Genomic DNA, 16,192 nt, shown 5'->3' on the forward strand with positions numbered 1-16,192 from the left:
CACTTTTATTTAAAATGTAGACACCATCAGGCTCCATATGAATAAAAACATTTCCTCCAAATTTTCTAAATAGCCAAAAACTATAAAGATTTAAAGAGAGCATTTTATTTGGTTAATAATAATTTATTTACCTGACTTGGGAAAAGTCACCAAAAACAAATCACTGTCTCTGATTTCAAGGTTCTCCAAAGAATCTATGCATTCAGGTGTTGTCAAACGTGACAAATAAATTACTCCCTTGTGTTTTTTTAAGTAGCTGTCAGATTGATTGACATCTTTGTGGGACATTGTTTTATCTAGAAGTTAAAAAAAAGAACATGTTTTACCGTTTCTAATTGTAGATTATGCTACCTTAAGTGTACATATAATCTTAATTTTATTAAGGACAGGTGGCGAGTATTTTGCTTAACTTTCTTTACTAAAACTCCATAGCAGTTTGACTAGAAACAGAATCAACCAATGAGAAAACAGAGGTAATATGTTTCTGGTTACTCATTCTCTTTCATGCTGCGAAAGAATCGAACAGGGACATACTGGTACAAAACTGGGTGAATCCATTGGTAAATAATTAACAGGAAAATCCAGAAAAATTCCATAGGCAACAGAATAAGGCTTTAGGCACGACATCTGTGATGAACTTTAAACTGAAACGAAAGGACAGAGTTAAAAAACAAGGATTAATCATAGAAATGGGAGTCATACAATTAGAATCCATGAATATAATGTCATCGAAAAAAATCACAAACACATCAGTTCACCAATAAAGCATAATAGTATGAATCTATAATGTTGGATAGCATATAGCATACATACCAACCACTTTCCAAATCGAACGGGAAAAGAACCTGGGTAGGGAGAAAATGAGAGGGAAAATACTCACCTCCTGTCCTTAATAAAATTAAGATCATATGTACACTAAAGTATCGAATAAGCACCTTATTAATCAACAATTTTATTACCTGACAGGAGGTTTCATATTTTCTTTATTAACGCTTAGTCAGCAATGCAAAAAAAGGCATGTTCAAAAGAACGAAAGTAGAAGCGTCAGAAAGTATCTTCACAGGACCAATCTGCTGATTGTGGAATGTCCTGCAGGGAGGTTCCGGTCATCAAACCTCCAGAAGCCGCCACTGCCCTGACAGTGTGTTCTGAAGGTTGACTCAATACCTGCTAAGGATAGCAACCATCTGATCCAATGAGCCAAAGTAGTAGAAGAAAACAGACAATGCGGTCGAACATGGGAGATCAATAGTTGACCATAGCGAGAGGGTCGGAAAGATGTGGGGACTTCTGTGTAGCAAGATAGTGCAGAGACTATAAAAAGTTTATGTGAATCCCTAAAATAGGGATAAAAAAACTGTAGAAGAATCTGATTTAGTATGTCTAGTAATAGAGAAAGTAACCCCATCTGGGTTGAAGGTAAAATCATCTACATCGAGTGCCCATATGTCTGAGACTCGATGAAATGAAACAAGAGAAAAGGGAATGTTGCTGAAAGTTGGCAAAGAGAAAGATCCTTATTCTCTGGCAAATTCTGAAGGAATCTCAGGACGAGATCAACATCCCAAAGGTGTGAATATTTGGGTGACAGAGGGCATGCCAGTTTGATTCCTCGAAGAAGTCTTCAAATCAAGGAGTCTTGTCCGAGAGGGGCGCCTTGTACTGGAACATGAGCTGCCGAGATTGCTGAGCGGACCCCATTAAGAGAATGATACAATCTCCCTAGATCAAAGAGGTGAAACAGAACATTCAAGACTAAGGTAACAGGAGCAGTAAAGGGATCGGAATTCCGTTCCAGGCACCAACTACACCAGGACTTCCACGCGGAAAGATAACACCTTCTAGTACCTGGTAAACAGGAGTCCCAGAAAAGGTCCTGAACTGTCTGTGATAGGCTGTCAACATTCCAGGATCCCCTGAAAGTGTCCAGGCTACGAAATAGAGATGGCCTGCCTGTACCATCAGATGGATATTGCCTCGTGAGACTTATAGGAGGTTCAGTATTGACAGAAGGAGAAAAGGATCTCAATAAGACAAGTCCAGAAGGTCCGGGAACCAAGCCTGGCCCTGCCATAGAGGTGTCAACAAAACCAGAGCAACCTGTTGGCGGCAAACCTGGGAATCATAGCGAATGAAGGGAATTCGTAGACTCCCTGTGCGGGTCATTCCTGTAGAAAGGCATCCACCACTGTGCATGCGGGGTCTGGGAGCCAGCTGAAAATTTTCAGAATTTGGACCACTCAATTGTGACATGTGAAGGAAGATTGATTAATGGAGTCACTCATAACTGGTGTCTCTCCAATTGTGGGAGAACCAGTCCACTTTCAGATTCGCAGACATCGACAAGTATTCCGCCTGAAGGGCGTTAAAAACAGAACTTTTTTATTTTAAACACTTAAGGATGGTCACTTATGCTACAGACTGAATGGGCGCAAAAGCTTTGCTCTTCTCAGGATGGAAGGAGCAAGTGGGTCACATTCTGAGTTTTGTTTCTATGTTGGAACCTCATAGAAATGACTGTAGAGTATAGAAAATATCTACAGTGAGGGAAAAAATATTTGATCCTCTGCTGATTTTGAACGTTTGGAGGAGGAGGAATGCTGCCTATGACCCCAAGAACACCATCTCCATCGGCAAACATGGAGGTAGAAGCATTATGCTTTGGGGGTGTTTTTCTGCTAAGGGCACAGGAAAACTGCACCGCATCAAAGGAAAAATGTTGGGTGAGAACCTCCTTCCCTCAGCCAGGGCATTGACAATGGATTGTGGATGCTTATTCCAGCATGACAATGACCCACAACACACAGCCAAGGCAACAAAGGAGTGGCTTAAGAAAAAGCACATTAAGGTCCTGGAGTGGCCTAGCCAGTGTCCAGACCTTAATCCCAAAATCTGTGGAGGGAGCTGAAGGTTCAAGTTGCCAAACGTCAGCCTCTAAACCTTAATGACTTGGAGAGGATCTGCAAATGGGAATGGGTATGCAAACCTGGTGGTCAACTACAAGAAACGTCTGACCTCTGTGATTGCCAACAAGGGTTTTGCCACCAAGTCGAAGGGGTCAAATACTTATTTTTTTCATTGACATGCAAATCAATTTATAACTTTTTTGACATGCATTTTATTGGATTTTTTTTTGTTCTGTCTCTCACTGTTAAAATACACCTATCATTAAAATTATAGACTGATCATTGCTTTGTCAGTGGACAAACGTTCAAAATCAGCAGGGGTTCAAAATCAGCAGGGGATCAGATCCTCACTGTATCTTGTTTAATTAACTATCAAAATCCATTCCCCTATAGAATTAATCATTTACAGACGTTCCAACAACCTCATATTTTGGTGTGAGCAGAGTTACATCCCTGCTCAAATAGGAGAGACCCAGGTATCAATTCCCACTATATTCTCTTAAGCACTGCAACCTGGCACTTAAGACCTCACACACCTTTGACTATTTCGGCACGGCAATTCACCTGTTCCGGTGGTCGCAAGACTATCAAGGATTTTGCTAGCCATTTCATTACATGGGTGGTTGGGGTGACAAGCATTGTTATACAGGATAGGGATTTTCTGAGGGGTAATGGGTGCCCATGAAGGCACAATAGGGAAAGCAATTTTCTCCTATTTCCCTTTCTTATTCCCCCTTTTCTCTATCTCTGGTGCCCTAAGAGCACAAAAGGGCAAGTCATTAAACCCTTATTTCCTTATCCCCTATTTTCTCCATGTATCAGGTCTGTCTCCTTACAACCCAGTAGGAGTTTTAGCTACATTCCTTAAACCTGTGAGCACACTTCATTGTAACTGTTACATTCAATTGTAGCCATTCCAGCCATTGATACTATTATATCTACCATAGCACAGCGTGCTCATTAGCAATTCTACATCGAGTACTCAGTGCATGTCTACTGGGCAATGATTTGCTGAGACCTATTGGGACCACTGTGCTGGTGGTAATGTGATGTCATACGATTACCCTTACAGTTTATTTGCCCAAGTACTCTAATTACCACAGTGTTTCCTAAAGCAATTCTATATTTAATACTCAGTGTATGTCTACTAAACAACGATTCACTGAGACTTAGCAAAAACAGTGTGTTGGTGGTAATGTGATCTTATATAATTACCATCACAGGTTATCTGCCCCAGTATATTAAAGAAAAAAACAATTTGTGCTGGCACTCAATTAAGTGTTAGGTGCCGGTATTCGAGGTATAACCCCACAAAAAACCTCCTAATCAATATCATAAACAAATATGAATACCGCACTCAATCAAAAGCATAAATAATTGTTAAACCTATGCTTAATTTCATAGTATTTATTGTAAAGCTTATAAGTATAATTCATAAAGATAATGGTATTTCATCAAATTAGCACATAATTCATCTTATATACACAAACTATGTACAAATATCTATCTAGACACAGTATCCTCCTATGTGCAATGAATAGTTCAAAAAAGTGTAAAAAATGAAAAAAACTTGAAGAAAAAAGTTAAGAAAAAGATTAAGAAAAAAATTAAGAAAAAATGAAAAAAAAGAAAAAAATGAAAAAAATGAAAAAATGAAAAAAATGAGAAAAATGATGAAAAAATGAGAAAAATGAAAAAATGAAAGAAATGAAAAAATTACCAAATATTAAAGTCCTAATAAGTGGCAGTCCAGTATATAGTGCACTATATGTTTGCCCACTATCTGTGGGTTGATCTCACCAATGTCGTCTATTTCTTTATGCTGTATCCTGTAGGAAGATGCTGTAGTCTGTGAAAGATGGTCTGAATGGAAGGGATGGAACGAATTCCTGATGGTAGAAAAAATGATCACCACTCTATATCTGCTGGTGGCTGATCAAATCTGTTGTAGTCAATGAAGTCAATCGGCAGTATAAGGCTCCTTTAGAGGTGGACTGAAGTTAATAGAAGGGCTTTCCTTGTGAGCTTTCCTTGTGAATGGGCTGCGCGCTCGGGACATATGCGTCCCTTCGGTGGCCCCAGTGTCCGTGCTGTAACAGGAGATCAAGAGGGAAAAGTGAAATCTTGTTGTGAGAGAGCTAGTTGGGTAACCAGTTGGGAAATGCTTCCAGTATATTAAAGGACCACTCTAGTGCCAGGAAAACATACTCGTTTTCCTGGCACTATAGTGCCCTGAGGGTGCCCCCACCCTCAGGGACCCACTCCCGCCGGGCTCTGGGGCGAGGAAGGGGTTAAACTTACCTCTTTCTCCAGCACCGGGCGGGGAGCTTTCCTCCTCCTCTCCTTCTTCCTTGCGACGTCATCGGCTGAATGCGCATGTGCAGCAGGGCCGCGCTCGCATTCAGCCGGTCGCATAGGAAAGCATTTACAATGCTTTCCTATGGACGCTTGTGTGCTCTCACTGTGATTTTCATAGTGAGAAGCACGCAAGCGCCTCTAGCGGCTGTCAATGAGACAGCCACTAGAGGTTTTGGAGGCTGGATTAACCCTGAGTATAAACATAGCAGTTTCTCTGAAACTGCTATGTTTATAAAAAAAGGGTTAATCCTAGAGGGAACTGGCACCCAGACCACCTCATTAAACTGAAGTGGTCTGGGTGCCTAGAGTGGTCCTTTAATTACTATGGTGCATTCCCAAGTGTTGCCTATTACACCATTGTCATTAGTGGGACAGCTATAGCTGTTTTTAAATAGATGCTTTGTTCATCATTATTTTTGTCCATAGTACTATTTGCCTTGTTTTGTGGTTAGTTCTTGGTCTAGTCCTTCTTGGACTTTTTACTTTTATTTATTAAAAGTTAAGTGTTATCATAGGTGCCATTTCACCCCCTTAGTGTTACCAAGTGTTGCATCCTCCACTTTGTTTCTCGCTTGTCTATTGTCAACTCATAGTACAAATTCTAGGTTTTGTTTTGGCAAAGTTGGACAATTGTAAGTGGGAATTACCACTTTATTATTTGGTTATTACCCTTTTATTATTACCACTTTATTATTTGATTTAACTATTAATGAAGACCTCGGTTACTGCACTGTGTTTTTGTTTGTTATCCAAACAAACAATTAAAATGCTCTCCATGTCATCAAACTAAACCCACTTGTGGAAAGTGTGAAGACCCAAGTGCAGTTGAGGTGAAATTGTTTTATACTATAACAAAAATGTTATATGTAAGCTCGTTTGAGCAGAGCCTTTAGCACCTTCCCGTACGTTCAGCTTGTCTTGTTGCAAATATGTTTGTTAGTCCACCTATTGTACAGCACAGCTGAATTTGCTGGTGCTTTATAAAAAATAAAAAATTATCATAATAATAATTATATGGTATAATTATTTCTCTTAATAGATTAAAGGCTCACACATTACAAATATATTTATGACATCTCCAGCAGATGGTTAAACCAAAGGGGAAATGCACACATAAATATAACTCCACGTTTGGTGCTCCAAGGAGTGGAGTGGCACACTCAAAATAATCAATAACTCCAAGGAGACATCCGGTTTAATGCAAATAATTTAGAGCACAATGTTTGAACTCCATCGTGGAGTCTTTTTAAAGTCGCTTAAATTGAAAAGAGTCTGTGATTTAGTTGAGGCGTTATCCTGTAACTCGGTCGCATGTAAGGGACTTTATAAGCACCCAGACCACTGTCTCTCCCCACAAATAGCCTGCTGCCTATGGGTGGGTTCTGATGAGGTCACTAAGTCCTACCCTGAATAGTATAATTAGTTTCCCACCCACTGCCAGTAAAAGGGGGTAAAGGTATGGTATGCTTACCATTATAAAGCCCCCATTAGCTGACAAACAGTTGGGGCCAGGGAGGTGGACAGTGATCTGTCCGTTGCCTATTATTTAATATAAATCAGATGACTGAAGATATTGGTTTGATGGCACTGCAACTTACATGTCAAATATATTGTTTGCCAGCATTTAGCATTATATGTATCTGAATGGTTACACTGCATATGAACAGTATCGGAATAGCACTCTCCCCAATGGAGTTCCTGATGACTAGAAAGGACTTTGGACTAAAGTATAAAATAGTAAATATACATTTATTAACAACGCATTAAAAACAAAATAAATGGGTACTTGGAAAGTAAAAAGATCCAATAAAAGTCCAATAAAAAGTCCAGAATAATCAGCTAAACGCGTTTCACTCTATGAGCTTCCTCAGTCCTTTCTAGCCATCAGGAACTCCATTGGGGAGAGTGCTATTCCCCCTGTAAAGTGGCACATTGTTTATCAACTTCAGAGCCGGGATTTCAGGGCTCTGCAGAAGTTGAGCACAACTATTTATATCTCATAATACCATTATAGTATGTGCAATTCTACACAGTTGTTTTTCTGCTTTTCTTCTCGTTGTATACTCCTGGAGGGATACTACCTGGAATAAAGGGGTGTTTTGCTGCCCTAAGAGCATAAAGGATCCTTTTACAGAGCCAATACCATATAGGCTCCTGTCCATGTGAGTGGTTTCAGTCATTACTTACTACCAATTATCCATTTTTGGAACATCTGCACTATATTTTTTTGTTTCTTGTTTTTTTGTTTCCTTTTATATGTACATTCAAGTTTTTCAAGACTGTCACTGTACCAAAGGGGTGAGTAAACCCCTCTACTGTTTAGAGCGCTCCACTTGTTTGGTATAATTTGTATACCTTTTTTCTGTATATTTGTTTTTTATTGTGGGTAAGGGGTATTCCACTTTTAGTGTTGAGCAGCTTTTACATTTTGGGCACTGTAAAGAAACACTTTCTATCTATTTTATTGAGGTAGTTTTTTCTATTTTTATATCTCATTGTCTTCCAGTCAGAAAATATATAATTCCTAATTACACTGCCACACGCTGAGCAATGTAAACATGGGTATGTACCAATCTTCTAAGTTTATTAGTCTTAATTACAAAGCTACATGCTGAGCAATGTAAACATGGGTATGTTACAAATTCAAGTTTTGTGATCATCATGTAACAGGGTAAATATGAATAAAACATTTTCTCATCATATGACTGATAGACAATATGATATAAAAGGTTGTTTGTTTGTTTTTTACTTCTTTTTTTTAATTCTTGTTCTGTGGTTTACCGCTTAAAGTGTCCATGGAAGCATCATGGTGATGACCTATTATCGAAAGAGTCATCACGAGATGCTCAGGAAAAAGTGACATACCAAGAGTGGACAGAAGACAAAAACAATCTGAGTCTACAGGAAAACCACCAGTTTCAAGGAAATTACACAAGTTTAAAATTTGTCTGACCAAAAATTAACCATACACCATTATATCCTATGACAAGACCTAATTGCCTTCTGGCAGAAATCGAAATTTACAAAATGTAAGACATCTTAAGTTGCACAAAATAAAAAAAAGCACAAAAGAGGGTTTTGATCAAAAGACCTCTTCTCTGATCTTTCCCAAAGCCAACGTTTACATCAAGACGATATATGTATCTATCAGATCTTTTATCCAGGCTGGCATATACATTATACAAAAAATACTGGTTGCATTGGATACATGACTGAATGCTTTATACAATAGGGATATGTCCCATTGATCCTCAAAAGATAACTAAATAAGGCTAAAGACATTTGGCAACAACAAGTCCATGGAATAAACAATAGACTCGCAGAATCACCAGGACCCAAAGACAGAATTCTGCCAACATTGACATTTATAACAACAAGTTCCCAAATCCATGAATATATCAACAAATAGTGGGGGATATTGAGGATCGACAATTTGCTACCAAATATTATTCAGAATAATCCAATGATTTCCTAAAAACTGGGCAAAAAGCTCAAAGATCATTTACTACTGTCAGATGCACTTTATTGCTATACATCCAAGATCATGACATCTAGGAAAGGGTGTTTCAAGTGCACCAAGTGGGTCACTTGTCAGCTCAAAACAGTTAGGTGGCATTGCTTGTTCCTTTTGTAATCTTTATTTCCTAAACTTTTTCAGGCATTGTGATTTTTGACTTTTTTTTTTGTCTGTTGGAAACCCATATAGAGTGTCTTTATCCATTGCCCTATAGACTTTTTATAGCATAGTGGCTACTTGGTCATTTGCATTGCTTTTCAGTGTGAACATTTTGTTTTTCCAAAAGGGTAAGTTTCTTGCAAAGGCAGGAGTTGGCACAGGATAGAATATGATTTTTGCCAGAAAATAGGTAAATGATGATTGACTAGACTGGTGCATTCTATTTTAAACACATTGTGATTCATCTGAATTTTGGGTGATCAGCAATTTATCTGAAATTACAAACTTCAAAATACAATATGGACGAATCACAATTAGATGAAACGGACAATGCATAAAACTGTTTCATTTAAGTTGTGATGTAAAATTCCGTCCTTGGCACAAAAAATAAAAAATTATGATTGATGGGAAATAAGATGATTGATGGTTAGGGGATAGCCACCAATGTTGCTTTTATTTCATTTATTGAGAAAAAAAAGGCTTGGGTACTTTGTTTTGTGAAAACAGAATATTCAAGGATATAATAATAAGGGCATACATTCTCGGGATGAAAATATAATTTTGCCTCTTTATAAATCGCTGGTAAGATCACACCTTGAATATGCTGTGCAATTTTGGGCACCTGTTCTAAAGAAGGATATCATGGCACTAAAATGACAAGCTACAAAATTGATGTTGAAATATATTTTGCAACAGTATGAAGAAAAAGTCATCAGATATTTCAGATTTATCGATGACATTCTCATTCTATGGAACGGTACATTGGAGGAGGCGGCCCAATTCACGAAAGGCCTCAATGAGTTACCCACTCCGGTCAAAATGACCAGTCATATAGATGAACATAGTGTTCAGTTCCTTGACGTTGAGATCATGGTCATTGACCATAAGTTGGAGTATAAACTCTTTACTAAACCAACCGACCGTAATACTATCCTACATTACGGGAGCTTCCATCCCAGGCATTTAAAAATGTCACTACCGTTCTCCCAGTTTTTGAGAGTGTTACGCAACAACTCCCAAACGAATCAATGTGACCTCCAACTTGAGATTATGTACAAAAGATTTCAAACAAGAGGATATCCGCGTCCAATACTTGAAGAAGCTCTTAAGAGAGCTAGAAGTACCCATCCTGTTCCTGCAACACGTGTTGACAAATTGACCAATACTAGACCAATCTTTCCAATGCTTTTTAACACCGCTAGCACGGAACTAACTACATCGGTCCGGAGCAACTGGAATATCATTACACTGGATCCATCCCTCCCCAAGAGTCTACGCCAGAAACCACTGTTTTGCTATCGTAGAAACAGGAATTTAAGGGATATGTTGGTGAATACAGACCCCATACATTGCTATAAGCCGACATCTAAAGACTCCAAAAATACGGGATGTGTAAGGTGTTTGGGGTGTGTCACCTGTGGACACATTATCCCTGCTAAAACCTTTAGTCATCCACACACGGGACAGACTTTTCGAATCCAACATCGGATTCATTGTCGGAGTGATTTTGTAATTTATAAACTGTCTTGCCCGTGTGGCTTGAACTATGTCGGCAAAACAGAGACGGCATTCTGTGAAAGAATTAGGGGCCACAGATCAAGTATCCGACTTGCCTATCGTGATGGCAAGTCGGACAAACCTGTGGCCCGACATTTTCTGGAACTATCACATCCCCTGGCTTCACTTAGGTGTGTGGCCATTGACCATGTACCGACCCCTCTTCGGGGGGAGACCGGGGCAAACTCCTATTACAGAGAGAAACGTACTGGATAACACGGTTGGACACTATCTCGCCCAGGGGTCTGAACGAAAAATGTTCTTTCACTATGTTCCTATAATATCCTAGTACTAGGTTGATTAGAGTACAGAGCATCTTACGATTACCTGAGGTATAGGGTTGAACTTTCTATCTGCACTAGTTCAAATAATAATGTAGTACTGCTTTTTACTAGAAATTTTAGCCTTTATTTAATATAAAGAGGATTTCTTAGTTATAAAAACAATTATTCCGTTGATACTTACATATTCATGGGGGTAGAGCGAGAGTCAGGGATTTTGCAAATTGTTCTACAGTTATATATCAATACTAGGCCTGTTGCATATAGGTCATTTGTTCATGCTTATCATTTTTCACTAGATATAGATATAATTTTTCCTATATTGCATACAGTAGCACTTTATTACACTTTCCACTTGTTGCATCTTTGTCATAAGTTTAACATTTCTTCACTATTTCACTATCATTTTGTACATAGACAGAGCATCACACACTTAGATACAGATTTTTGTCTCACTAGTAGGTAAGTACAATTATTCTAGAGATAGTTCATTATATTCAAGTCCACACTTCACAAGATAGGCAGATATTCCGCCTTTCATTAGTAAGGACACATAGATCTTACGAGATCGTGGATCACATCGCTTTTACATTCATACAACATTGTATTCACGTAATAAATGAAATAATGACCAGGCCGTTCACTTAAGATACGATATGATATAACACTTTATCGGTTTGTATATATGCCATATATGTATTTGTTCCAGCATTCCCTAGACACCACTGATTTTCTGTTACTGCTCGCATTCTCCTGTTTCCCCTCCCCTCCTGTCTGTCTACGGTCCGGTTGCCACGGCAACACTTTATTGCACTGAAGGGCTTGGGAGGTTTGACTCATGCCGCAGTCCGTAAGTAAAGGGTTTGACCAAAGTGACGTTGGCGTCCCTGGTTGCCCGGTAACGTCAGTCGGCGAATCAGATACCTCGGACCCGGTCATATGGGCCAGGAACCCGGAAGTGGAGTGTGCTGATACGGTTGGCAGCTGCGGTCCGTTTGATGGCGGGAATGGAGGTGAAACACCTGAATATGTAAGTATACTAATTGAGATTCTCCCTATATAAGCTTGCTTGTTTTATTGTTTAAGTTGTCCTGATGAAAGCTCCATGAGGAGCTGAAACGTTGACGTCCTTAACTGAATAAAGAAAATTTGTATCGCTGAGAATTCCTGGAGTGCCGGTATTTTTTTGGATATTTATAATAATAAGGGCATACATTCTCGGGATGAAAATATAATTTTGCCTCTTTATAAATCGCTGGTAAGATCACACCTTGAATATGCTGTGCAATTTTGGGCACCTGTTCTAAAGAAGGATATCATGGCACTAAAATGACAAGCTACAAAATTGATAAAAGGAATGGAGCATTTTAGTTACGAAGAAAGGTTAAAAAATCAAAATCTCTTTAGTTTGGAAAAAACGGCGCCTGAGAGGGGATATGATAAAATTTTATATATAGATATATATATCTATATATGTCTATATATATATATAATATTTGGGGCCAGTACAAACCATTATCTGGGAATCTATTCATAAACAGGGCTATACATAGGACACAAGGTCACACATTTAGGCTGGAAGAAAGGAGATTTCATCTAAGGCAAAGAAAAGGTTTTTTTTTTTACAGTAAGAACAATAAGGATATGGAATTCTCTACCTGAAGAGGTGGTTTTATCAGAGTCCATGCAGATGTATCATTTCTAATTAGTGGGTTAATAGCTGCTTGATCCAAGGAGACATCTGACTGCTATTTCGTGGTCAAGAAGGAATTTTTTCCCAGTTTGTTGCAAAATTGGAAGCGCTTCAAACTAGGTTTTTTTTTGCCTTCTTTTGGATCAACAGAAAAAACATAGGCTGAACTTGATGAACGCAAGTCTCTTTTCGGCTATGTAACTATGTAATAATTAATATTTATGTGAACAGGTTGTTGATCCAAGGATAAATCTGCTTGCCATTATGGGGTCTGGAAGGATTTTTCCACTTTTTGTGGCATAATTAGAAATGGTTACAGTTGAGGTGTATTGCATTCTTCTGGATCAACAGCATAAAGAATGGGGTTCAAGGTTGAACTTGATGGACTTTAGTCTTTTTTCAACCTAGACTATTAATTATTCACACATCAAGTGAGAAGTGATTAATAGATCAAAAAATAAAACAAAGAAAAAATATTCATATATTAAATATATAAATATAGATTTTTTTACTGTTCCTCCCTTTTTCCTCCTTTTGTTTACTTCTTCTCACTTGATGTTTGGATCAAATGTTGGGAAAATGTGACTATTAGTGTACTGCAAAATATATGCAGAATATTTATATTTTGCAGTGCACTAATTGTCCATTTTATGAGCTTTTAAGATCATATATTTCCTTGTTAAAGAAAAACAAGAAAAACAACATGGTAAAAAGCTGGTTATCCTATTAAATGAATCGACATTCTAGTGATAATGTATGCCAATAGAATCTATGCTCCCTAAGTGGTGCTGTGATCATTATGAAAGGCCGCTGCCTTTTTCTCTCTTTGGTTTCTAGGCTGATGGCCAAAAGTATGTGGACATTCTACTACTTATTGAGTTCAGTTATTGCAGCAGAAACCATTGCTAATCCAGCCATGGAATGTCTCAAAACACATAGCTGAATACAATACAGAGATATGCATGCAATACACACAGTCAGGCACACAGTGCAATAGATAGCGATGGGCACAATACAGAGATATAGTACACAGAGCTGTGCACGGTACAGAGGTACCCATGGAACAGACACAGCTGGGCACAATAAGGAGATCCTCTTAACTAATACATAGCCAGTTTCTCTGTTATAGCTACAGAGAACTGCAAAACAGAGATACGCATAGATGCAAAGTCTCTGTATAGTGGTCCCCCTTTCTGTCTAACTATCTCTCTAGCTCCAGTAGTTCTCTTGCCATAAGTGAGTTAATTCTGAAACCTTTAACTCCCTAATAAATGTTGCTGCTGCTATGACTCAAATAACACAGATAGGTAAACTTGCATCAGTAAACAGGTACCTCTCTCACTGCACAGTTTCCAAAGTTTAACTCCTTCAGTTCCGTTTCAGTACCCCTATATCCAGATCACCAGGTGAGTGGTCAGTTTACTATATATTCCCACTAAAACAGCAAGACAAGTTGTGGCTACAACTGGAAAAAATAGACCACTGAATACAGTTCTTAAAATCTCAATCCTTTATTAGCTAAATTTTAAATAGTAAAATAACAACCTACAGTGGCATGCCAATATTATAAAAACTACAATGATACAAATATTCGCGGTCTGGATATAGTCCCATATAGCTTTAGGTAACACCAAAAAAAATTACTACAAATACGTGGAAAAAATACCCTCATCCAATGGTAGTGACTATCTAATCCTAAATGGGGGTACATCACTTATGCATCTAAAAACATGAAAAAGGAAAGAAGGTGCACCGTCCAAAAAAAGGATGTGCATGATTATGTGCATAGTTGTGCATACAAATGTGCATAATTAGCTAAAAGAACTGTGCATGACCGAATAAGAAAAAGAGCTATTCTGTACCATAACTTGAGAAGATACATGCTAAAAGCACTAACATTAATCTAAATTAGTAACTCATATAATTGACAGAATACAATTTCCAAAACCTAAGCCTTGATATTTTATTTTTGTGTTTTTTTTTTGTTTTTTTTTTAATTCTTTATTTTTGTAGTGCATGTTTTAGTTGACAAGTTCACATTGACATTTTCTTTTGTGTTTTATTTTAAAATGAAGATTAGCTCATGCTCAAAATTAAATAAATGTATTTATTAAACATTACCTCAGCAGAGCACAGTGGATAAGCAAACCTTAACTCATACATTGGGACAAAATGAAAAGAAACTACGGTATATAAAATTTTACTATGCATCGACAAATAAACAAATACATAAGTATAAAAAATTCAAAAACAACACTAGCAAACTACCAAAGGACTCTCTATATCAGAGACAGGAGGTGGGGATTCCCCCACCTAAATAACCCTTTCAATGCCCTGAAACACTGAACTTTGACTACTACTTCCATGTCTATATGTCTACTGACCATAGTTAGTTTTATCCCAGACTCAACATTATTTAAGTTCTCTCTAATTCATTCCTGAAGTTTATGCTTGGTTATTGCACTCTGTATTAATTTGCCATTAATCTCATTGCCAAGAGTAACAAATTATTATGAGATTATGGAATAAATATATATATTCCATGCATAGTAAGAACTCATAATAAGTCAGACATGCTGCCACTATTGAGGGAGAAAAATATAATGTTATACACTTACGTTGGGTATGAGATGCTGCTTCTGTGTACTCCCTCTCTGCTACTTCTAAGATATATGCTTGCTTCTCATTCTTATGGGTACTGTAACCCCACCCCAAGGTGCTATGAGCCAGTAATGACTCCTGATGACTCTTGAATATTGAGACCAATAGCATGCATGCAGTCATAAGCATCTGACTTTGCTGCCACGAAAGATAGGTCATGCCAAAGTAACTTGGCATGTTCTATGAAGATAACGCCCTCACACACACACACAAACACACACACCTCGTAGAATTAATAAAAGTATATTATTAAAGTAAACTTTAATAATATAAACATAAAGAACTGGTTCACAAATAAGTCCTTAGCTTTACCTATTTGCCACTTGTAGCTTCTTTTAACCTCGGTCTCACAGTATATTTTTTATTAACAGTTATATGTTGTTAGAAGAACAAGCATGTTAATATCTTAATAACAATAACTTTCAGTTAACAGTACAAATGTGTTAATTGTAAAACAAACAGCGATCTTGGCTAGTAATAACACAAAAATAAATATTAATAAACAAAATGCAATTTACAATGCATAGCAATTAAATAAACAATATTAATTGTAGAAACCAAATAAAATTTTTAGAATCCAAAAATCAAACGTTAAAAAATAAAGTGTACATACCCCACTCCAAAATAGAGAAGAGGGAATCGGGTAATAGTGTTACATGGTCAACTGTATTATTATAATTCCTGTTGGGCAGTAGCAGACTAATTTAAAAGAATAGTTTGACAACCATTAACATAAAGCACAGATAACTTTTTTTTTTATTCTTTAGTTTGGTTGTGCGTGACGTTAACATGAGAATCATACTTAGGTAAACGGCAAAGCTTAACATGTCATGTCATAATATGTATATTGATAATTCAGCACATTTTTTTTTTCAGTAATAACCATAATGATGATGAACACAGTGTAGCTTGATAGGGCCGATATGGCATAGGAGGAAACTGCTTTGAACATATAGTTAAGCCTAGTAGGGTGAAAAGGTTGAAGAAAGAAGAAATATGGACGCTTATCCTGTTAACTTGAGACCCACTGGAGGCCCCCATGTGTGTGGGGTATTGTAGT

The 16,192-nt window shown here is 37.7% G+C and overlaps 1 protein-coding gene across 1 annotated transcript in view; it reads right to left on the reverse strand.

Annotated features, from left to right (window-relative positions):
- The window catches only part of LOC134587238 (amine sulfotransferase-like), a 73,834-nt gene extending 58,710 nt beyond the window's left edge, over nucleotides 1-15,124 (reverse strand). The window contains exons 1-2 of the mRNA XM_063443496.1: nucleotides 15,090-15,124; nucleotides 132-296 (exon numbers count right to left, since the gene is read on the reverse strand). Coding sequence (XP_063299566.1) covers nucleotides 132-288 — 157 coding nt within the window. The 5' untranslated portion in view covers nucleotides 289-296; nucleotides 15,090-15,124. The remainder of the gene's footprint in view (nucleotides 1-131; nucleotides 297-15,089) is intronic.
- Between the last annotated feature and the right edge of the window lie 1,068 nt (nucleotides 15,125-16,192).

This window comes from Pelobates fuscus, chromosome 2 (assembly GCF_036172605.1).
Source record: "Pelobates fuscus isolate aPelFus1 chromosome 2, aPelFus1.pri, whole genome shotgun sequence".
NCBI lineage: Eukaryota > Metazoa > Chordata > Amphibia > Anura > Pelobatidae > Pelobates > Pelobates fuscus.